We start from the raw sequence: 21,221 nt of genomic DNA on the forward strand, positions 1-21,221 counted from the left end.
GTCATTTTGGGATCCTGGGACTCCAAAGAAAGCATGCTAGATCCATGTGTCAAACGAGGCAACTGCCTCTAACACAATAGTTGGCTTTCTAGATCTTTCGCTAAATCCTCATTGCCATCCGGTGGGATAGTTCTTCCACTGCCAATGCATGCAATTTAATGACCTTATCATGCCTGGAAAGCTACAGTCTTCAGCTTTGCAAATAAGCTGAGCCAGATATGCTTGATTTGGTTCACGGAGGTATCCTCTTTGTAAATTTGAACAAATGTGTGACAGAATTCAGCAAGATTATCAAGGCATGTAGACTCAAATATACCATATATATTATCCATCTCATCAGCTGGGGAGGCATAGGCCAGCATTCGAAGTGCAATAGTAACCTTTTGATGAAGTGAGAAACCAGGGCCGCCTGCTATATCCATCTTCTGTCGAAAGTATGGATTGATATGTTGGACATCATGAAGTAAACACTCAAAGACATGACACCTCATCCAAAAGCGACGTCTGAAATCTTTTTCTGTGTACACTGAGTTGGAGTTGAAGTAGTTATTCATCAGAGTCTCATGCGCCATCTCTTTATTTTGTGGTTTGTAAGAGTGACCAATAATAGAGTCATCCCATTAAGGTTGTTCTTCAGTTTCCTCACACACCATGACCTCAGCCATTGCTGCCATATATGTTGTGTTACACCATGCTTCATCTTCTTCATTGGACTCCTCATATTCTCGTCTCATTTGTGCCCATTTATCTTCCAATTTAGAATTGGATGAGGACCCCTGGTTGGAATACGAAGAGGATCCAAAGTTGGAATTCATTGCAAACTTGAATTGAAAAAGATATTTGAGAGGGCAAAAATGAAGGTGTGTGAATTCTGCCCCAATATCCAGCCAATTTATTAACATTAGAAGCTGAAGATGAGAAATGCCACTTATATAAGAATCCTATCTAAAATTTGCACAACCAATTACATCTCGACACATGGTACTCGAAATCATATTTGAAAAATTATTCATATTATATAAAGATAAGAAATCTGGAGAGTTACTCACTTTAGTGACATGTGGCACTCGAAATCCTATCCGAAAAATTATTGAGATTACATAAAGATAAGAAATCTAGAGAGTTACTCACGTTAGCGACACGTGTTACTCGAAATCCTATCCAAAAAAATTATTAAGATTGTATAAAGATAAGAAATCCGGAGACTTATTCATTTGGCGACAAGTGCCACTCAAAATATGTTCGAAAACCTTATTTTAATATGGTAGTTTAATTTTTAATATGGTAGTTTAATTTAAGTAACCATATTAATTCAATTGAAATAATAAATTATGTTTAGCCTATGGCCCTTTGGCCCCCTCGGTTGAAGATGGTATAAAATATGGTCTGACACTGTTCATTAAAATATAATTTCTTGCAAAACTACAGGGCTAGAGGAAACCATTTGGCCATCCTTCCATTGGAGATGGCCTTAGGCATTTCTTTTTGAGCTTTTTAGTTAATGACATGGTGAAAAGGTAATTGGGCATGCTAAAAAGTAATAAAAATACAAAGAGAGTAATATTTAGCCAATATGGTTAAAGACGGAAAAAATTAGTTTGTTACTATTCCTTAAAAAATTATATTTTTTAGGCCTATGTGGCCCTCCATAGTTGGAGATTGCCTTAGTAGTGTATCTGATTCAAGTTTTCGATATTAGAGTGATAGTGTTTGGTGCTTGGAGTGGAATGTCAGGAGGTTTGGTAAGGCCGGGCAAACAAAGGCATGGAATAAGAACCTCTTGAGGGAAGAAATAGAGGAGAGGTCAAGATTTGAGATGATGCTACTTGAAAGAGCATTTTACCATTCGAAGACCTAAAAAAGATTCAATTGGTCCTCTATAAGAATCGAATTTAATACATCTTACTTACAAAAAGAAAGAAATACTACTAGCTAGATTGTATTATTAAGTGGCGTCTTATTTATTATATTTACTAAGATTGGAAATGTACTCTTATGTTATGATTGAGAGACGTAAAAACAACGATTAGGACACTTTCGCTATTGACCGCGTGTGTATAGGATGAAAACATCAAAACAAGCACAAAAACCTCTCACTCAAGTTGACTTGACAAGCGGGAAAGTTCCATTGTTTTGCTTTCCTCAGTGTGAGCAAGTCTGAGTCATACATTGCTGCACATGCCTTAAATTTCCATATCTATTTCCCCCACAAGGAAACTGCACTGTAAGAAGCCTTGAAGCTCCCAATAATTCTCTCCTCTTAAATATTTATCCACCTCCCTTATCAAATAAATATATAAAGCTTGCTACACACACACCCATATATTATTTATAGACACCCTCCAAGTCCAATATATATAAGATCTCAATATATATAACATATATATATTTATATATTGTGTATGTATATGTCACCATGTTGAAGCAGCACAACCACCAGTCACTGATGAAGATGGAGATCACAGTGCTATCAGCCCAAGGTCTGAAGACCTCATCTCCCTCTCTATTCTCCAACAAAATCAGACCCTTCATCACCCTCACCACTCTTCAGCCCACTATTGCTCCGCCATGCACACCCAAAACCAACGGTGATCGCACCCTCCACGTGTACAAAACAAGGGTGGATGATCAAGGAGGCGTCAACCCTACGTGGGGAGACAAATTTCATGTCCCTATTGATACGACTTTCTTCAACAACAGGTATTCTTGCATATGTCTCCAGCTCTTCACCAAGAGGCTCATAATGGGCCGGGTTCAGCTGGGTTGGTGCCAAATCCCGGCCAATGATATTGGGTTCCCGCCGGCTAGTTCGGCACGGTTCTTGAGTTACCGGCTACGGGCTAGGGACGGTTCCAGGACTAATGGGATTGTGAACCTTTCTGTGAAGTTGGAGAATTTGGGTCCGGTCAACGATCACCAGCCTTTAAACTCAATGACTGCACCGGCTTTTGGTATGTGTGGCACAGTCATTGGTACGCCGGTCACAACCCTACTGCCACCCTTGGGTGAGTGCCCTGTGAGTCGTCAAGGTCGGAGAGGTCACATGGGTTTCGGTTGTAAAGAGGCAGATGGCTGGGACCATGTCAATAATTTGCACTAAAACCACACACTTGGATGAAACCAACACGTCTTTACTTTGGTCGCGTTTAGTTGTTAGGTTTTTTGGGAATGTAACTTTTATGTCTACTTTCTGGAGATGAGATGAGAAATTATTATTACCTTGTTTGGAAACGACGAAAAATATGATGAGCTTAATTTATTTATAAGTTCATGTAAAATCTTTTCTTTTTTTCTTTTTTCTAACAACGAGAAATGAAGATTTGAACTTGGATGACAAGCTAGTTGATAAAACAATGTTGTTTATTTCAAATGTTTTGAAAAAATGCATTCCTATGTTTAGCAAGTGTAAATTGATTTGGTATAAATTTAGTTTCACTTGAAATGAAATTTTGGAAAAATCAAAAGGAGCATGCAATAAAAATATTAGAGTACTAAATCTATTTTGAGAGCTCTATATAAAATTCATATTTCCACAGTATTTCTTAGGTTATAGCGTAAGGATTCCCTTCCTTGAGCTAGCTTATTACTCTAGAATATTACGCTAAATCGAGATTCTATATTTGATTTCTCGTTTTTCCAATATTTTTATATTAAAAAGAATCTCACTTTCGACAAACAAATATAATGTTGTGTTTTTTCCTGGTGGAGAAGCTAGAGGTACACATCAAAATGCCCAATGTCGTGAAAAGATTGATACTTGAATCAAATCAATGACGAGAGTGAGGAGAACTTTCTTGCAATTTTCTTTCTACTAAGTAGTAGTGGTTGAGACGTTAGAAAAACAAAAACAGCCACTAGTTGTCTAGTATTTCCAAATGTAAAGACTAAAAGCTCGTCAAATCCAATCAATTGACTTTCACTACATTGACAATTCATCTTGGGTGGTGCAATCCATACTCATTTTTACTTCTTATATACACCTCTTAATTTTGCTCATAGTATTGAACAAACTGACAAAAATTAACAAAAGTGTATAGAAAATAAAAAAAAAAGTATGAAAATAGCACCACCCTTTATCTTTCCTCATTGGATAAGATCCATGACAACTTTAGAGATTGGTGGGTTTAACTTACGATCATTTCAATCCCCCAATCCTATCATTTTGTTTAATTGATTTGATTGTGATAGGGCATCTAACTCGCAACCATATTTAGGGGTGGACAAACTGGCTGGACCCCCAGTCGGGGCGGGTCCAGAAATTCTATAAACAATGGAACAGGGCAGGTTCCGAAAATATCCCCGTGTTATTTCGCCTCTCGTCAATTTCGGTCTATTCCTACGTGACGAGAGGCAAAAGAATAAAGGGATACGTCTTTGTTCAGGTCAAGTATATTTCATAAACAATTGACTTGTGATCATTTTCTTCGTATCGTTACTCAACAAAACTTGGTTTATACGAACGCGTGTTACGTGTTGCAATATAAACAAACTGAGTAACAACACTACAGTAGTTACGATCACACCAAAAAATTATTCCGTGTTCTGATATAGCAGCCCTTTTTAAGTGCCATACAAAAGTAGACATTGGGATTTATGCCTTGTTACGACCTTGATGTGCACGACTGTAATTTGCAAGCACATGGAATGGTCCGGTCAGTAAATAATCTTACTAACTTGTGATAACACATTTCTACACAATCAAGTGAACTTTCTTTCGAAAGCAGTTTGTTTATATATATATATATATATAATTTACCGTGTAAATGCCCTGGCAACACCCATGTACAGAAGGCACCTTAAGAACGCCAGGGCAACAACGAAAACGATGTGCTGTTGTCAGTCACTACTACGCCGACAAGATCAATGACAACTGCCATGCCTACTCTACAACAGCAAACAACATCAACAATGACAATATAGAAGACCTGCAGTTTGTCGAGGGCGAAGTTTGCATTTGTTTACCCTCCAGCAGGACGTCTAAAGCCTGCTTTTGAGTTCAGTGCCAAGCTTTGCATATGATTACACTTAAGTCTCGAGCACGAATTTGTATGTAATTCTGCAGCGTGCCCAAGCATAAGTCTATGATGAGAAGAATTTTAAACCTCCCCTTGATCCTGGCTGCTACTCTTCAAGATATTGTACTTGCAGAGAGGACAGGTTGCGTTGATAAAAAGCCACTTGTCAATGCAGGAACAGTGAAAATGGTGGCCACAAGGAAGTTGCCTCAGTTCCACTCCGTCGTCATAAGAAGAAAGGCAGATGCAGCACTCCTGTAAATTGCAATGATCATCTAACTGATGTGAGAAGAATTTTTTGAACAGTCCATTTGTGACACGAATACAAAACAAAACCAACTTTATGACAGCTGACGTAGACAAAATCCTCGTTGCTAAAAGAACGCAAGAGAGTAAACAAGACTATAAGTCAAAAATCAAGAGCAACTTACCGCATCCTCCTGAGAAAGAACATGTTCAATGGGTGAATCTGTACCACATTCAGTCATTACTCCTCCACCTTGTCCATCGCCGGCAACTTTCTCATTACCAACTTTTCTGAATTTGAATTTTGGAAGCTGTTCGATGTCTTCCTTAGATGCTCCATCCTGCTTCAATAGCAGGTCACACAAACATAATACGGGGACAAGAAGAATGCCATTGATATTAATGCTAAGAGCTAACAGCTATACTTCAGTAAATTAATAATTCAAATTACTTCCAAGTTTTAGTTAAGACAAAAATCAAGCACATTCCCATCAAATTTTTGTCAGGCCCAATAAATTTGATGCAACTAAAAGAGAGCCAGAAAATTTAATAAATGAAACAAATTAGTATAATATTAATAAATCTTTCATCCCCAAAGTGCTCCAAGAGAAACTACTATGCATCAAGTTTGGTAAACCTCATATATCAATAGAAAGAAGAGATCTATGAATCTTAATAGTTACATAGGGTGCTTCACGGAGACACCAAGAAATTCAACCATCTATGATTAGTATCAAATTCTAAGAAGGATATACCCGATAATTTCTAAGGTGATGAAAGTTAACAGTTAATGAAAGAAAGGAATGGTTTAATTTAGTGCAAACTGTTTTACCAACACGGGAACTTGCCCGTTATTTTGAGCTGATAAAGGCTATCCACAAACTTTCTTCTATAGAAAACATCAGAACTGAACTTTCCAACCCACCCCACATAAAGTTATGCTAAACCGGAAGCAAGCCCATACAATTGGGTCCCATTTTAGAGTCCAAATTCTCCAACTAAAAATCTTAATACATCGAAATTTCTGTTCACATTAACAAGATTCAACTAATTTTTGTTATTATCAAATATTTGGTAAATAAAGTTTGCTATCGCAGAATTATATAGAACGTGTCAGGTTCCGCTTTCATTTGTCAAGCCTCTAGTCTAGTACTTATAAACCAGTACTACAGCAATATTCACCTAACTTACGGAGTGGTAATGATAGAAAACACCAATAGTTATGAACATGAAAACCAACACAGCCCCACACACAGAAAAGAGAGATAACTGGGCATGAGAACTACCTGATCTGCGACAGCATATAAAAGTGCAATAATGCACGGAAGACAGCAACAAACCGCGATACCAATGATGCATGCCAGCGCAACACAGAAAACGACAAAAAACACATCAAAACCCAGGAAAATTATACATAGCCTGCAGACAAAGCCACATTGCCATAGTTAAGAGTTTATCCTTGATTTCAAATAAATGGATGAGAGTGTGAGAGTGAGAGAGAGAAAGAGAGAGCCCAAACCAGTAAAGCTGCGGGGAGGCGTTTGCTAAAGATTGACCACCTGCCGATACCCAATAGAACCCAATGATCCACCAGATAAACGAAAACATTGTATTTGCAGATTCCAGGTGTTTAGCAATGCTGCTGAAAGATACAAGCAAAAACAATGAGAAGATATGAAATTACGATAAACGTAACAAATAACAGCATATGTCATTAACTTTTCACACATTACTGGCTCCAAATATAACAGCATCCTACAATCCCAGTACAAAACCAGTTCAATCATCAATAACCGATTCTAACAGACAGGTAGCATACAAAATTTCAGATTTATAGAGCTTCAAACGAGAGAAAACCGGTGCCACCAGCAATCCGTAAACGTAAAAAGACTCATTTAACTAATTCTCTACTCTACATCATAATTTCGCATAAATGCCGATCCCTCTATTGGTTTCAAAGAGATTGGGACCAAGCTACAAGTAAAAGTAACTTTTACTAAGAATCAAATGGCATGAACAACAATGCCAAAGACAGCAAAAACATTATTAAAAAAAATAAATAAATAAATAAAAAAAAATATCACCATTATTCCAGCAACATTTGCGCATTCGAATCATAAATTGCAGCAACTAACAGCAACCCACAAACAAACACCACATAAAAGAACAAACATTACAATTGCGAAGCACAGCTAAAGTTGTTACCTGGTACCCTCCTCAGTCATATGATCAGCCAACGACACGTACTGCGATGACAAATCCCCCTCTCTCGACCCAGAACCCAAATTCCCAACACTCCCCACCCCTTCCTCCGCAGAATTCACCCCCGAAAACCGGCTTCTCTGCCGGGACTGCCGCCTCCGAAACTCGACGCAAACACAAACCATATGCACAACGCACTGCACAGCGTACCCCACGATCCACAGTCTCAGGGGCACATTCGGCAATTCGTCCCGGCTCAGAACCAGGACCGTCAGCGCCACGACGACGAAGGCGAAGTTCCAGATGATGTCGAGAACCACCACCGGCTTGGAGTACGCCCAATCACTCTGCCTCTCCTCCAATTGCTCTGCCGCGGTCTCGCGGACCAGCATCGACGGCTCGCGCATGAGGCGGCGGCTGCTGGCCTGGCGAAGAAACCGCGCGGCCTGCTGCAGGCTCTGTCGGCGCACCAATCGCTGGCGCCCCGAGTTCGAATCGTCAGACGACCAGCCCGAGTTGGTCAACAACGGCGTCGTGTCGACGATGTTCTCCGCAGATCGGTTTGGCGAGGCCATTTCGGTTTCGAATCAGAATTTGGGGATGTTTAGTTTCTTGCGAGGTCGTCGAATGGAATGCCCTGACTCGGTGAGTTGAATCGGCTCAACCCATGCGGATCTCCGAAACGGTGCGTTTTGAGCGGGAGCTCTGATCGTTCTTTGGCGGTGAGAACGATGATGGAGAAAAGACAAACGCCGACGATGACGATAACGTCGTTCGAATACGGACACGGCTTTGGAATTTTAACTCCGTTTTCTTGGTTTATTTGACCAGTGCTTGGTAAAATTGATTTGACCATACCGTACACGTTTCGTTTGGTATTTACAGTTTAACTCGAATTATTTCTTTTTTTTTTTTTTCTTTTTTTGTAATGGTTCTTTTGTAAAATAACACAATATTTCGATGAGGAAAATAAATTGAGAATTTAGAAAAAATTCATAATTTATGTATTAAGTGGCTGCCACCATCACTATGGATGCCACCACCATCAAATATTGTTGTCTTTCTGTCGCTGCTGTCACCATCCACTATTATAACAATCGTCTCCATGATTAACTTTAAGAAAATAAAATTTCGTCATTTTAATTCTATTATTTTATTATTCTAAGTAATTTTAAAATTTTTCATTGGTTATTTTATATTTCCAAGTCATTTCAAAATTTCTCATAGAGACATAATGTAAAAGCATAGGAAGTTACCAAAATGGTTCCACTTCCACCCACATGTAAATTCATGGGTACATAAGTGCATTCTTAATGGAAAAATGCAAATAAGACTTTCTCAAAACAAAACCCTCCGCAACCTTATGTTTTGGGCACAAGTTTTTATAATATTGGCACGAAAATTGTGCCAAAAATATAAAGTGACGGAGAGTCCATAAATAATTCTATTTTTTAAAGTCTCCTTAATATTTCTCTTCTTAACGAATAGAGAACTTAACTTACATCCCATCCAAACATGGAGAGAGTGCAGAACATTTCCTTGTGCAGCATATGCAAAAGTTGATACAACTAAAAAAAAAAAAACCTCCAACATAATCTTCATCATATTCAATCGGAATGTTTTGATGTCCACTAGGTAATTGATCCTCTCCAGATCTCCTCATTAGGCATCCCATAAATCAAGTGATACCAACCATTCATCAAAAATTGTATGATCACAATTTTTTCTTTTTTATATTTTTCATGCAAAACTAGGCTGCATTACTGTTGAAAATATAAAAAAGAAAAAAAACTTTGGCCATACGATTTGTGATGAGCGGTTGATGTCACTTGATCCTCGGGATCCCCAGTGAGGAGATCTAAAGAAGATCTAATTCCATCCACTAATAAATATAATGGTGCTAAAAATCATGTGTCACTTAACTCCCTGCCGCACAAACAAGCGTGTGAAGCATGGGAGGCGGGTGGGATGCCTCTTGAATGCATGTACTATGCATTGATCAGAGCAGCGGTGATCGGTTGAGGTTTCTTGGACAAGTTGGTGTATGATTTTGATGGAGTTCATGGGATCGGATTGAATATTAATTGTATAATGTAGACTAATTAGTTGTGCTGTAAAGTTGTAATTCAGACAATTATTTACTGACTTGATAATTTACAATTTTTATGATTTCAAATATGTTTCATATGGATCTTCAACTTTCTGCGGATTTTGATGTTTCTTTTCTCTATATTAGTAGTCCAATTAACTTACCCAAATCGCCATTACGTTAATTCTTTGGAAGGCGGGCGTCGAGGTCGTGAGGCATAACAGCAGCTGAGGCGCAGTCCTTGTGAAGAAGATGACCAGCTGCGTTTCGTAATACAACACTGCGTCTCACTGACACCTCATTACCCTCACATTTCTCTGATAAAATAAAGTCAAAATTTAATTAAAAAAAATAAAATCACGTATGTCTCTACTACCGTCACCATTATTATCACTATCACCACTTCACTACCATCACAACTATCACCGCCACCCCACATCACCACATTCTCATCTATCATCTTTGACACCACTACCCCCATCACCATCGTTGCCACTATCATATTGGCCTCACCATCACGACCATTTTTGACACCATTACCACCCTCAACGTTCACATCTTGATTCTCTTGATTACATTGTTGGTTTCGCAACTAGGCGTACCAAGAAATGTGATTCAATTCATATGCAATTTAATGTGATAATTCTTGAGTGATTGAATTGTTTTTTATTTTATTTTTCTTTTGATTTTCAGTTCAACGATGTCATAGAGAATGAAGGAGACGCCATCAATAGAGTTATAGATTTGGGTGTCTTCAGCAGAACTAATCTTAGTTTTGAACTTTGTATAGTTTAGGACATAAAATGCTACCTGGAATCGCGTACCAACATCTCCAATTCTTGTCATGTAATATATGAATGAAAATAACACTCTTTGGCTATGCCATACCAAAATTTCAATTTTGTTAACTTTTGTTCCTTAAACATAATTTGTAAGGAACATCTAAACACATGGATCGAATATATGTATGTAACACTACTCTCTGCCGCATATATTTTTGAGACATTCCACATGTTAAACAAAGTTTCAAACCCCACAACAACATGTTGATACCTAAAAGTATATACTACAACACAATAATCATAATCAAAATACAAAACCATCTCAAAAAGTCAGAACTATCGAATTTGAATCTTATAAATACTCCAATTTCAACCTAATTTATTTTCGAAAGTTTTTAACCAAATTTTTAGGTTTAGAATAAGAAAGTTAGCTTGACTAAAAAAAAAGAAAAAGAGAAAGAATAGGCTGAGGCTTTCTGGAACTCTCTCTCTCTTTCTATCATTGTGAGAGACCTTCCCTCTATTTTAGGGTGATTCTCATCGATCTGTGTGAGTGGTTTCCAATCGAGTCCAATTCCGGTGCCGCTGATCCTAGCTACGGCTGAGATCGATGGGTTTTCTTTTGTTTGTTTCTTTCTTTTTTTCTCTTCTCCTATCCGTTCTTTTTCCCCTGGTTTTCTTGGCTGATTTGCCTTCTTATCTCCCCTTTGATGTCACTTATCCATATTCATCCAATTTTCGAGCTTTAGTCACACTTTGCAGCGATTTGTTGCGGTCTTCCGAGTTGGTGAGTATATATCTGGTGCTTCCAGTGGGTTGGGTGTTCATCGCACCACCACATTCTCTTTGCTGTTTGCCTTTGTTGGCAGTGTTGCTTGTGGAATCCCACAAGGTTCTTTCAATTGGTTGCGGGTTCTTTGTTGTCTGTAGCTATGCTAGGAGTGAAGCTTGGGATTAAATGTTGGTATTGATGATGCAAGGCTTAACTAGGCGTAAGAATTTGTGCGGATCAACATGCACGGCTGCTATTTTGGTGGTTCCAGTGATGGTTATGACTGAAGATGCAGCGAAACTGGCTGTTTTAAGTTTTCCTTGTTTCGGTCTCAACTTTTGGTTGTTTGTATTTTTTGTTTTTGGGCCTTTTTGTTGTAAATTTTGGTCCTTTGTGTTGTAAAGTTTTGTTGTTGGTAATTAGGGGTGGGCATTTGTGCGGGTCAACCAACCAACCCATCTAACATTAATTGGGTTGGGTCGGTTAGAAAGCCCAAAAAATTATTCTCGGGTTTAAACCCGACCACCCGAAGTCATGGCTAATCTTACATGGGTTGCAATAATACAAAACTGTCAAAACCCAACCACCCGAATATAGATATATGTTAGCCCATTTACATGATTTCTTCTCTCAATTACTTAATCTCCTTTTTTCGTCCAACCCTCAGACACAAGTTCAGAAATCAGGCTGTTGGAAAATCATGCAAGAATCAATTTCATCCCTGATTATTCTCTATGGCCTCTTCGAGATTGATCCCTCATCTTCTCTCAATCTATAAAAACCCTATAATTTTATTGTTTTTCTCTATGCCACTACATCCCTCCACTCATCAGTGCCTCTTCCTCCACTGGTGGATAGTGGTAAGAACAAAAAACCAAGTAGGAAAATGTCCACAGTGTGGGATCACTTCACCAAAGTTGATGGTGTTGAATCTTTTGATCCCAATGACCCTAGAGCTACTTGTAACTACGACAAGAAGAGTTATGCTTGTGATACTAAGAAGTATGAGACCTCTAGTTTGTGGAATCATTTGTCTAACCAATGTAAAAGGTATCCTCATAAGGTTGAGGACAAAAAACAAAAAATCCTTAGCTTTGGGAGAAAGATGGTAGCCTTATGGCAGTTGGCTTTAGTAAGGAAGCTTGTAGGGTTGGGTTAACCAAGATGGTAGTTCTTGACGAGCTACCATTTAGCTTTGTTGAGAATGAAGGGTTTAAGCTTTTCTATGGTATTAGTTCCCCAAAATGTACCCATCTCTCACGCAAAACTATTGCGAGAGATGTGTTTCAATTATATTTGGATGAGATGAGACTTTTGAAAAATGTGTTGACCATAAATGCACAAAGAGTTTGTCTTACCATTGATTGTTGGACATCTGCACAAAACATTAGTTATATGGTTTTAACTGCTCACTTTGTTGATTGTGATTGGAATTTGCATGAGAACATATTGAATTTTTGCCCTGTACCAAATCACAAAGGGGAAACAATTAGGAAACTAATTGAATCCTGTTTGATTGAATGGGAAATAGAAAATGTGTTCACTATAACTGTTGATAATGCTTCAGCAAATGATCAGGATGTTAATTATGTGAAAAGAAACTGAAAAATTGGAAAACTGATGTTCTTGTTCTTGATGGTGTGTACATTCATTTATGATGTAGTGCTCATATTGTGAATCTGATTGTGTTTGAGGGGTTAAAGGAATTGCATGAATCTATATTGAGAATTCGATTCGCTTTCAGGTATGTGAGGTCTTCGCCTTCAAGGCTAAAGAAGTTTAAGGAATGTGAGGATCGTGTGAAAATAGAGTCTAAGGGTCTTGTGGTTTTAGATGTACCAACAAGGTAGAATTCCACCTATTTAATGTTGGTTGTTGCCCTTAAGTTCCAAAAAGCATTTGAAGGGCTGGAGGAAGATGATGGACATTTTGTTACTTACTTTATACATGGTGAGCAAGAAAATGGTATATTCCTCCTACAAGTGATGATTGGGATAATGCATCAAATTTTGTTAGGTTTTTGAAAACCTTTTATGATGTGATACTCAAGTTCAGTGGATCTTTAACTGTGACTTCCAATATTGCATTTCATGAGATGTGCTCAATACAACAAGAATTAACAGTCCTTAGTAGCAATGGTGATCATTTGTTGGAAAAAATGGCCATTAGTATGAAATCCAATTAAGACAAATATTAGGGTTCTGTGGGAAATGTCAATAAGCTTCTGATTATTTCAATGGTGCTTGATCCAAGATTTAAATTGGATTATGTTTCATTTTGCTTCAGTTTTGTATACGGTGCAGATGAAGTGACTAAATTGACTAATGGTATTAAAGATGTGTTAGTGCAGCTTTATGACTTTTATTTGAAGTCTAATGAACAAGCTCCCCAAGCTCCTAATGTTGGTTCATCTAGTAGCAGTGCGCCAATGGAAGCTGCTGATAGTAGTTCTATTGAAGATGCAAGGTTGTCTTAATTTCTGAAGATAAGAAAACAGAGAAATAGAGGTGAGTTAAGAAGTGAGGTGAATAGGTTCTTACTGGAACCTCATGAGAATCCAATGGATAAGCAATTTAAATGCTTGAAATGGTGGAAGGTTCACTAGGAAAAATATCTAATTTTAGCTAAGATTGCAATGGATGTGTTTGCAATACTGGTAATCTGCCTTTAGCACTGAATGACGTATTCTTGATGATTATAGGAGTTCCCTGACTCCTAAGATGGTGGAGGCACTGATTTGCACTCAAAACTAATTAAAGTTACCTCCTATCTTTTCAGAAGTTGAATCATCATCCATTGAGGAGATGGAAATCCATGAGCAGATAATATCAGGTAACAAACTATTTAAACTTGTATTTGGTTTTCATTTTTCAATTAAATACTTTCTGACTTGTTTTATTTTAATTTATATATGTTGTGTAGAGCTTTCAGTTGCCTCCACATCTGAAATGGATACTGTTGATTAGTACATGGTCAATTTAAGGTACTTTGCAATTTCTATGAACTAATCAATGTAAACTTCTATCCAAATTCTAATGCTTTGTGTTGTTATTCATGGTTTACTAATGATTTAATGAACGTTTGGAATCCATTGTAGGCTTACAACCCCTTTTGAATGCTTTTGACCTTTGACTTTGGGAATAAATTCGTAGTTATTGTCTAATGTTGCTGATGGTCGTCAACCTTTGCTACTCAAAGCTCATGGATACTGCTACTATCTTAAAGCTTTTCATTATGTTTAAGTTTTGAATTTTATTATAATTTTGGGATTATATGTCAATTTATGTTTAGCTTTGGATTTTATTAAGATTATAGAATTGTTAAGTTGATTTTCTTTTATGGTTGAAGTTTGGAACGCGGATTTTAAGTTTAATAATAAAGTATTTGAGATTTCAAGTTCATTTTTGTTAAGGAAATTTAGATTTACACGATTGAATGATTTTAATGTTTGTTTGTGAAGAATAATAAAATTGTTATTAAAAAAATAGTATAAAGCCCAAACCGATAAACCTGCCTAACCCAACCCGCATAACAATGGGTTATTGGGTTGGGTTACATGTTTGAACGGCTGAAAATGGATTCTAAAAATCACTATCCGAACTCATTGGGTCAGCCAAAGGATTGAGCCAAAAAATAAAATATAAAAAAAAAAAAGAAAAAAAAAAAAAGAAGAAAGGTGGGGTTGGATATGTAAATATCAAAAGCTCAGGCCCTAGAAACAAATAAATAGGACCTTCTCCAAGCCCTTCGAAATAAACAGCAGCAGGGCAATTTTCCCTCCAAATCGAAGCAAGAAGGCAAAAAGAGGGCTGTTCGGGAGAGGGTTTTCAGTTCCAGTCCATCTTCTTCGTGAGCCGCCACGACCTCTCCTTCTCTGTCGCAGCCATCAGCAGACGGCAGCAGCAATGGCGTTGTCTTCTTCTTCGTCAGCCTACGACATGCCGTGGGTGGAGAAGTACAGGCCCACCAAGGTCGCCGACATTGTGGGCAACGAAGACGCCGTGTCCAGAATCCAGGTCATCGCTCGCGACGGCAACATGCCCAACCTCATCTTAGCCGTACGTTTCTTTCTCGCTCATTTCTGCACCCAATCCAACGTTTTCAATTTTACTAAAACCCTAAACCCTAGCGGAATGTCAAATTTGTAGCTTGATTATGTGGATTTATTCTTTGTAATTTTGTGTTGTGGTCTGTGATTTGTGTATTCGTTGAGGCAGTGGTCGCTTTTCGTGGAGGTAAATTCGAATGAGCATTGTAGTTTTGAAGTTTTGGACTATCATCTGGGCTCAGTTTGGTTTTAGGATATGAGGAGAGGAATGGGGCTTTTTTATTTGGTAGACAATTTGATAAATTATGCAACATAATTGGCATTTGTAGACTTGAAGTTGAAAAGTTTGAGAGAAGATTGGTTAAAGGCCATTCATTGTGTTGGATGCTTGTGTTCTCAGGTTCCATGGGTATTCATAAGTTTGAAATTGGGGAAATTATTGTTGCCTGTTCAACAAGAACAGTGACGACTTATAGGAATTTGAAATTTCTGTCCGGTTAACTAGAATTTGGATCAATTTGACTAATTGTTAATATTACGCAGAGTGGAAGTGAGGTACATGCTAGAAGCAACTTCAGTTTGGTATCAAATTTTACGTCAACAGAAACTTTGGGATCTTATGCTTAGAAGAGAGGTGAAAGTGTAAAAACTATTGGCCCGTTTAATAACCATTTTGATTTTTAGTTTTTTAGTTTTTATTTTTGTGCTTGAGATAGAGAGAAGCCGTATGGGAGAATGATGAATAAAGAAGGATGAAGGGAGGTGGTGGGAGGGAGGAGGGAGAAATGAAGGAGATTATTTTGAAAACAGAGACTTGAAAGTGAAAACAACACAAAAGTGTTCTCTGTTTTGGTTTTTAGTTTTCATGTTATATGTCACTCCATCCCCTTTTGCGTTTTTTCCACCATCCTCCTTCACACTCTTCATTCCTCCCTTCTCCTATTACTTTTCCTCTATCTATAGCACAAAAGGTGAACACAAAAAACTTATAACAAAATGGTTATCAAAATGTTCCGTATGGCATTGTGAAAGATTTCCTCAATACTGAGCTATTAAACTTATTTGAGGCGTGGTGTTTTGTGTTTAGGGTTATTGGTGAACTAAGCGGGAAGGTTATAGTTGCTTAAATTTACTTAACCTATGCCTTGACTGGTCACTGTTTATTGTTTTCAGGGTCCTCCTGGAACTGGTAAGACCACTAGCATACTGGCTCTTGCACATGAGCTTTTGGGACCAAACTATAAGGAGGCTGTTTTAGAGCTGAATGCATCAGATGACAGGTGAGTACGTAAAATGAGTACGTAAAATGGTCTTGATGGAATTCAGTTTCTAAACTGTGATTGGGATTTATCATGAACTTTTTTACTGTCGGTTCTTCTTTAGGGGAATTGATGTTGTGAGGAACAAAATTAAAATGTTTGCTCAAAAGAAAGTTACACTGCCTTCCGGACGCCATAAAGTTGTCATATTGGATGAAGCTGACAGGTAACCCTGGTGATATTCTCCATGAAATCAATCTGAAAACTTCAAATTGCTCTTATCCATCTGCCTATGTGTTATAAGTTTTAACTTTTGGTGCATGGCTGTTCATCCTTTTGTCTATTTCTTTCATCACAGAAAAAACATTTATCTCTCTATTTTATTTGATGCTACAACATTGTTATTTGCATTACTTAGTTTAATTATTAATTTTTGGGTTTGGCACTGGGTGTCGGAAATACTCTGGGTGTGTATTGTACACAATTCAGCATGACATCTGGAGCACAACAAGCTTTGAGGCGAACAATGGAAATATATTCAAATTCTACTCGTTTCGCTCTTGCGTGCAATACATCTTCCAAAATCATTGAGCCTATTCAGAGTAGATGTGCCCTTGTCCGGTTTTCTAGATTGACTGATGAGGAGATACTTGGTCGCCTAATGATTGTCGTTCAAGCTGAGAAGGTAAAGAAATTTCTTGACATTGTATGTAATGTCATTTCTGCATACTGTCATTATTTATCTTCAAATGTAAAGAAGTATTTGTGCAACTTTACTTAACTATTAGGTTGTATTAATTCTTTTTAATCTATCTACACTAGTTTATTATTGAGAGCATATTATGTTTTCTCTGTCAAAGCTTTAGCTTCTGCGGTGATTCCATCTTATTTATTTCCCCATCTATTCAGCTTTATTTCTTTTCCTCACTACGTCTGGAGCTTTAAATGCTAACCTTGCTAAGCTATTTTGTTTATCGGAAGGCTGTTCATTTACTCAATAAAATGACATTTGCATGTCGTCCGTAATCCTTTCCTCTGTCAGTGTGTCTCACTTGCAGCACAACATGGTACCATGTGTTTTTCAATGCATTTGTGCTATCATTGCCTAGAGATTGGAAAAAAAACCCTTGCAACCAGTTTCTTATCTTTCTAATTTCTAGTAGTCTTAATATTGGTTTTTAGGTTGACATTTGAATTAGACTCTTAAACTCTAGGGTTGCAACCGGTGTTTCAGAAGATATTTAATAATTGTGCCTCCAGATGAAGCTTAATAAGCATCTCTTTGCTTGGGCTTCGATGTTTTTATTTCCTAGGAATTCTACCAACTTCCGAGAACATATAGGTCACTTGTTGAGATTCACTATAATTTGAGCCTTTCCATCCAATGATCAAAAGTTGTTTCACAATCAACCATTGCCATGTATAAATTATATTTGAAATTTGGGTGGTGTATGATTCATCTGCGTTTTCTGTAAATGAAGGTTCCATATGTTCCAGAAGGTCTTGAAGCCATTATTTTCACCGCTGATGGTGATATGAGGCAGGCACTGAATAACTTGCAAGCTACAAACAGTGGATTCCGGTTTGTGAACCAAGAAAATGTTTTCAAGGTCATACTTACAAAATACGCTCAAATATTCTATTGTTTTGTATGTTCTTTGGTAGTCCTAAAGGATTTGCTTTGGTTTACAGGTCTGTGACCAGCCTCACCCATTGCATGTAAAGAATATGGTGCGCAACATACTGGAAGGGAAATTTGATGATGCTTGTTCGGGTCTCAAGCAGCTCTACGATCTGGGTTACTCCCCAACAGACATAATCACAACCTTTTTCCGTATCATAAAAAACTATGATATGGCTGAGTTTTTGAAATTGGAGTTCATGAAGGTACATATGCACACTATGCAGAGATTTCCCTCTCATTATTTCTGAGATCTTGTGTTTTGACAAGTCTTTTACTCGTGCGAGTTTGCAGGAAACTGGATTTGCTCACATGAGAATCTGTGATGGAGTTGGCTCGTACCTTCAGATGTGTGGTCTTCTGGCTAAGCTTTCCCTAGTTCGTGAAACCGCGAAGGAAACATAAAAAAAGAAAGTCGTATTAATTACAAGTAGAACCTGAGACTTTTCGATGGTGAATATTTGTATTGTACTGTGGTTTCGATTCAGAAATCGTTTTGTTTTGTCGGGAGAAATGGATTAGGTGCAAGTTCTTTGTGTTTGTCTAGAATTGCCAAGCACACTACTAAGTAATGGAAATTTGAAACATGATATTCAGTTTCCTTCCAAGGTATACATGCTACAAAGTACTTGTTTCTCGTATAATTTAATGAACAAATTCTAGACAAAATGTGAAGTTCAAGAAGCCATTAGTTATTTTTTTGGTAGCGGAAGAAATCGAACTCTGGACCTAGCTTAGACCTAATTCGTCCCTTCACTCACCTCACCAATTGGGCAATACCCTGAGCCCCGAGGGATTGACTATTGTGTACGTAGAAGCGTGCTAGAGACAGTTGTCTACACGTGTGTGAACTATTGAACCGTCTAATGTCTATGCACGCTTCTACATACGTATGCCGGCTGAGCCTCAAAACTACAAAATTAAAGTTATAAAACAGCCCAGTGCTTCCTAAACGGTGTCGTCTTGGGCGGGGGAAACAGCGAGCGCCTATGGCAGTTGACGTTAAATTGGGTACCTGAGGCATTAGGGTTTTAGAGTTTGGACAGGTCGAAGATTTTAGCAGAGGAGAGCGAGCAGCAGCAGGGGCGGCAGCAGACATCAGCGGCACAGAAGCAGCGGAGGAGCAGCCATGGTTCTGAAGACGGAGCTCTGCCGTTTCAGCGGCGACAAGATTTACCCGGGAAAGGGAATCCGATTCATCCGCTCCGATTCCCAGGTCTTCCTCTTCGCCAATTCCAAATGCAAGAGGTACTTCCACAACCGCCTCAAGCCTTCCAAGCTCACCTGGACGGCCATGTACCGGAAGCAACACAAGAAGGTAGAAGCCTAACATCCGTGAAACGTTGCGTTTTGGTTTGAATCGTTGATTTGTTTGATGGATGAATGAGGGATATTATCGGAAGCTCATCTGTCTCTGATGTGATTTGCTGTTTAGGACATTGCTGCTGAATCTGTGAAGAAGAAGCGCCGCTCGACCAAGAAGCCCTATTCGAGGTCCATTGTTGGTGCCACATTAGAAGTTATCCAGAAGCGAAGGACCGAAAAGCCCGAAGTTCGTGACGCTGCCCGTGAGGCTGCTCTTCGGTATGTTTAATTGAATGAATTATTTTGATAAAAATGGATTCTGGGTTTTGTTCAACTTGTCCTTTGTTTGTTCATTCACATCTGTGGCTTATATATATAAATTGAATCAAATGATTAAGATTTTGAAAATTAGGGTTTTGTTGTGGTAGGCTAACTATGCGTTATGAATTGAATCAATTGATCAAAGGGCAATTTGGAAATGATTCTGCAAACTTCTGCTCATAAGCACTTCTGCTAGAACCACTTTTGTTAGAAGCATACGAACATGTTAATCACAAATACCAGTGCCAAGAAAAACACCGCATTTAGAATTCCATAGCACTTTCTGCTAGAGGTGTTTTTGGTATCCAGAAGCGCGTTTTGCCTTACCAAAGCATTCCCAGACACATTCTAAGTTGATCAATTATTGGTTTTGTTCAACATGCACTGTTGCTCTTTCATATTTATGTGTATTTGTTAAAAATTCAATCAATTGATTAGGACGAGAAATTCAGTTTTGGGTTTTGTTCAACAAGGACACTGTTAGCTCATTTAAATCTGCGCGTGTGAATTTGGCAGTGAAATTAAGGAGAGGATTAAGAAGACCAAGGATGAGAAGAAGGCGAAGAAGGCCGAATCGGTGTCCAAGTCAAAGGGCCAGTCCAAGGGAAATGTGCCCAAGGCTGCTGCTCCCAAGGCCGCCAAGCTTGGAGGTGGTGGTGGAAAGCGATGAGTTTTCTTCCTCTTCCTATCTTAACAATTTACTCAACTTGTTTTGCTCTGACAATTTAAGTCTTTTCTGGTTTGCATTTTTGTATGGATCAATATTTGCATTGTTGGCCACTACAATTTTGGATCTTCCTGTTGGGTTTCAATTGCATCACTGAAAGTTTTGTCATTTTTATTATCATACCTTGAACGTAACAAGTAGTCATTCCAATTAAGTCCTAGATGTCAAATGTAAACCTGCAAACGGGTCGTTTTTATGGGGTTTGGGTCAGTCTCAAACCAAACTGTTAAGTCAACGGGTCACCCAAACTAACCCATTAAACTAACGGATCACTCAAACCCAACTCTTAAGCTAATGGGTGGTAGGCATGGGTGGTAACACTTTTCAAGGGATGGAGAGGTTTTTGGCAAAAGTACGGTGGATGAAAGAGGAAGATGAGTTAGTTTGGATAAACGGGTAGGGTACAAATTGTCAGCTCTACTCAAACGAGGCCTTAGAGAAAATATTGTTGCTTTGTTACATGGCAATATATTATTTAATTGAAACAAATGATCATCGTGGCTGCGTTTTGATTAAAACAAATTAAAACCTTCATTTACGTCTGAAACCCAAGGTTTACTGATTGGCAATTCTTTGAGGGGTGTGATATCCACACCCTATTTTACTTCTCATACACGTTTTTAATTTTCGACCGTCGGATCGGATGAATTGAAAAAGATCAATGGACATAAATTATCAAAGGGTGTGTGAGAAGTAAAATGGGGTGTGTGGATAGCACATCCCTTCCTTGATTCTAGTTAGGGCTGGTTTGGTATTGTTGTGCTTTGAAAAAAA

At 38.2% G+C, this 21,221-nt stretch overlaps 4 protein-coding genes across 7 annotated transcripts; 3 read left to right on the forward strand and 1 right to left on the reverse strand.

Moving 5' to 3' along the window:
* The first annotated feature begins 2,223 nt into the window (after nucleotides 1–2,223).
* Nucleotides 2,224–3,231, forward strand: LOC137723573 (uncharacterized). The gene has a single exon (XM_088692410.1). It carries the CDS (start codon nucleotides 2,417–2,419, stop codon nucleotides 3,098–3,100), a length of 684 nt encoding a protein of 227 aa, XP_088548536.1. The 5' UTR covers nucleotides 2,224–2,416; the 3' UTR covers nucleotides 3,101–3,231.
* Nucleotides 3,232–4,511: 1,280 nt separating this feature from the next.
* LOC137722797 (E3 ubiquitin-protein ligase At1g63170-like) lies at nucleotides 4,512–8,257 on the reverse strand. 4 transcript variants are annotated; one of them, XM_068461890.2, is made up of 5 exons: nucleotides 7,467–8,257; nucleotides 6,781–6,903; nucleotides 6,548–6,680; nucleotides 5,447–5,602; nucleotides 4,512–5,270 (listed from the first exon to the last, which is right to left on the reverse strand). In XM_068461890.2, the coding sequence occupies exons 1-5, from the start codon at nucleotides 8,036–8,038 to the stop codon at nucleotides 5,097–5,099; spliced, it is 1,158 nt and encodes a 385-aa protein (XP_068317991.2). In that variant the 5' UTR covers nucleotides 8,039–8,257; the 3' UTR covers nucleotides 4,512–5,096. The 4 variants fall into 4 exon arrangements, with proteins under 4 accessions (XP_068317991.2, XP_068317993.2, XP_068317990.2 ...); XM_068461892.2 differs by having other exon boundaries at nucleotides 6,781–6,900; nucleotides 7,467–8,255; XM_068461889.2 differs by having other exon boundaries at nucleotides 5,447–5,605; nucleotides 7,467–8,245.
* A 6,602-nt stretch (nucleotides 8,258–14,859) lies between these two features.
* On the forward strand, nucleotides 14,860–18,702 carry RFC2 (replication factor C 2). The gene is made up of 7 exons (XM_068462583.2): nucleotides 14,860–15,164; nucleotides 16,328–16,434; nucleotides 16,538–16,639; nucleotides 16,903–17,098; nucleotides 17,895–18,023; nucleotides 18,106–18,300; nucleotides 18,389–18,702. Exons 1-7 carry the CDS (start codon nucleotides 15,012–15,014, stop codon nucleotides 18,497–18,499), a joined length of 993 nt encoding a protein of 330 aa, XP_068318684.1. The 5' UTR covers nucleotides 14,860–15,011; the 3' UTR covers nucleotides 18,500–18,702.
* A 349-nt stretch (nucleotides 18,703–19,051) lies between these two features.
* On the forward strand, nucleotides 19,052–20,555 carry LOC137722766 (large ribosomal subunit protein eL24z). The gene is made up of 3 exons (XM_068461849.2): nucleotides 19,052–19,412; nucleotides 19,530–19,678; nucleotides 20,237–20,555. Exons 1-3 carry the CDS (start codon nucleotides 19,224–19,226, stop codon nucleotides 20,388–20,390), a joined length of 492 nt encoding a protein of 163 aa, XP_068317950.2. The 5' UTR covers nucleotides 19,052–19,223; the 3' UTR covers nucleotides 20,391–20,555.
* The last annotated feature ends 666 nt before the right edge of the window (nucleotides 20,556–21,221 follow it).

The sequence above is a fragment of the Pyrus communis genome, chromosome 4, assembly GCF_041283825.1.
Source record: "Pyrus communis isolate YQ-2024b chromosome 4, ASM4128382v1, whole genome shotgun sequence".
Taxonomy (NCBI): Eukaryota; Viridiplantae; Streptophyta; class Magnoliopsida; order Rosales; family Rosaceae; genus Pyrus; species Pyrus communis.

What these genes read in the sequence shown, in the direction of transcription:
- LOC137723573 (XM_088692410.1), top strand. Translation starts at nt 2,417, where the DNA reads ATGTTGAAGCAGCACAACCACCAGTCACTGATGAAGATGGAGATCACA.
- LOC137722797 (XM_068461889.2), bottom strand. Translation starts at nt 8,038, where the DNA reads ATGGCCTCGCCAAACCGATCTGCGGAGAACATCGTCGACACGACGCCG. An exon ending in GCCTCCCCGCAGCTTTACTG is followed by an intron (nt 6,681 to 6,780) that starts GTTTGGGCTCTC and finishes CTTTGTCTGCAG; the next exon opens with GCTATGTATAATTTTCCTGG. An exon ending in TATATGCTGTCGCAGATCAG is followed by an intron (nt 5,606 to 6,547) that starts GTAGTTCTCATG and finishes CTGCTATTGAAG; the next exon opens with CAGGATGGAGCATCTAAGGA.
- RFC2 (XM_068462583.2), top strand. Translation starts at nt 15,012, where the DNA reads ATGGCGTTGTCTTCTTCTTCGTCAGCCTACGACATGCCGTGGGTGGAG. An exon ending in TGCCCAACCTCATCTTAGCC is followed by an intron (nt 15,165 to 16,327) that starts GTACGTTTCTTT and finishes TATTGTTTTCAG; the next exon opens with GGTCCTCCTGGAACTGGTAA. An exon ending in ATATTGGATGAAGCTGACAG is followed by an intron (nt 16,640 to 16,902) that starts GTAACCCTGGTG and finishes TACACAATTCAG; the next exon opens with CATGACATCTGGAGCACAAC.
- LOC137722766 (XM_068461849.2), top strand. Translation starts at nt 19,224, where the DNA reads ATGGTTCTGAAGACGGAGCTCTGCCGTTTCAGCGGCGACAAGATTTAC. An exon ending in ACCGGAAGCAACACAAGAAG is followed by an intron (nt 19,413 to 19,529) that starts GTAGAAGCCTAA and finishes TTTGCTGTTTAG; the next exon opens with GACATTGCTGCTGAATCTGT. An exon ending in GCCCGTGAGGCTGCTCTTCG is followed by an intron (nt 19,679 to 20,236) that starts GTATGTTTAATT and finishes TGAATTTGGCAG; the next exon opens with TGAAATTAAGGAGAGGATTA.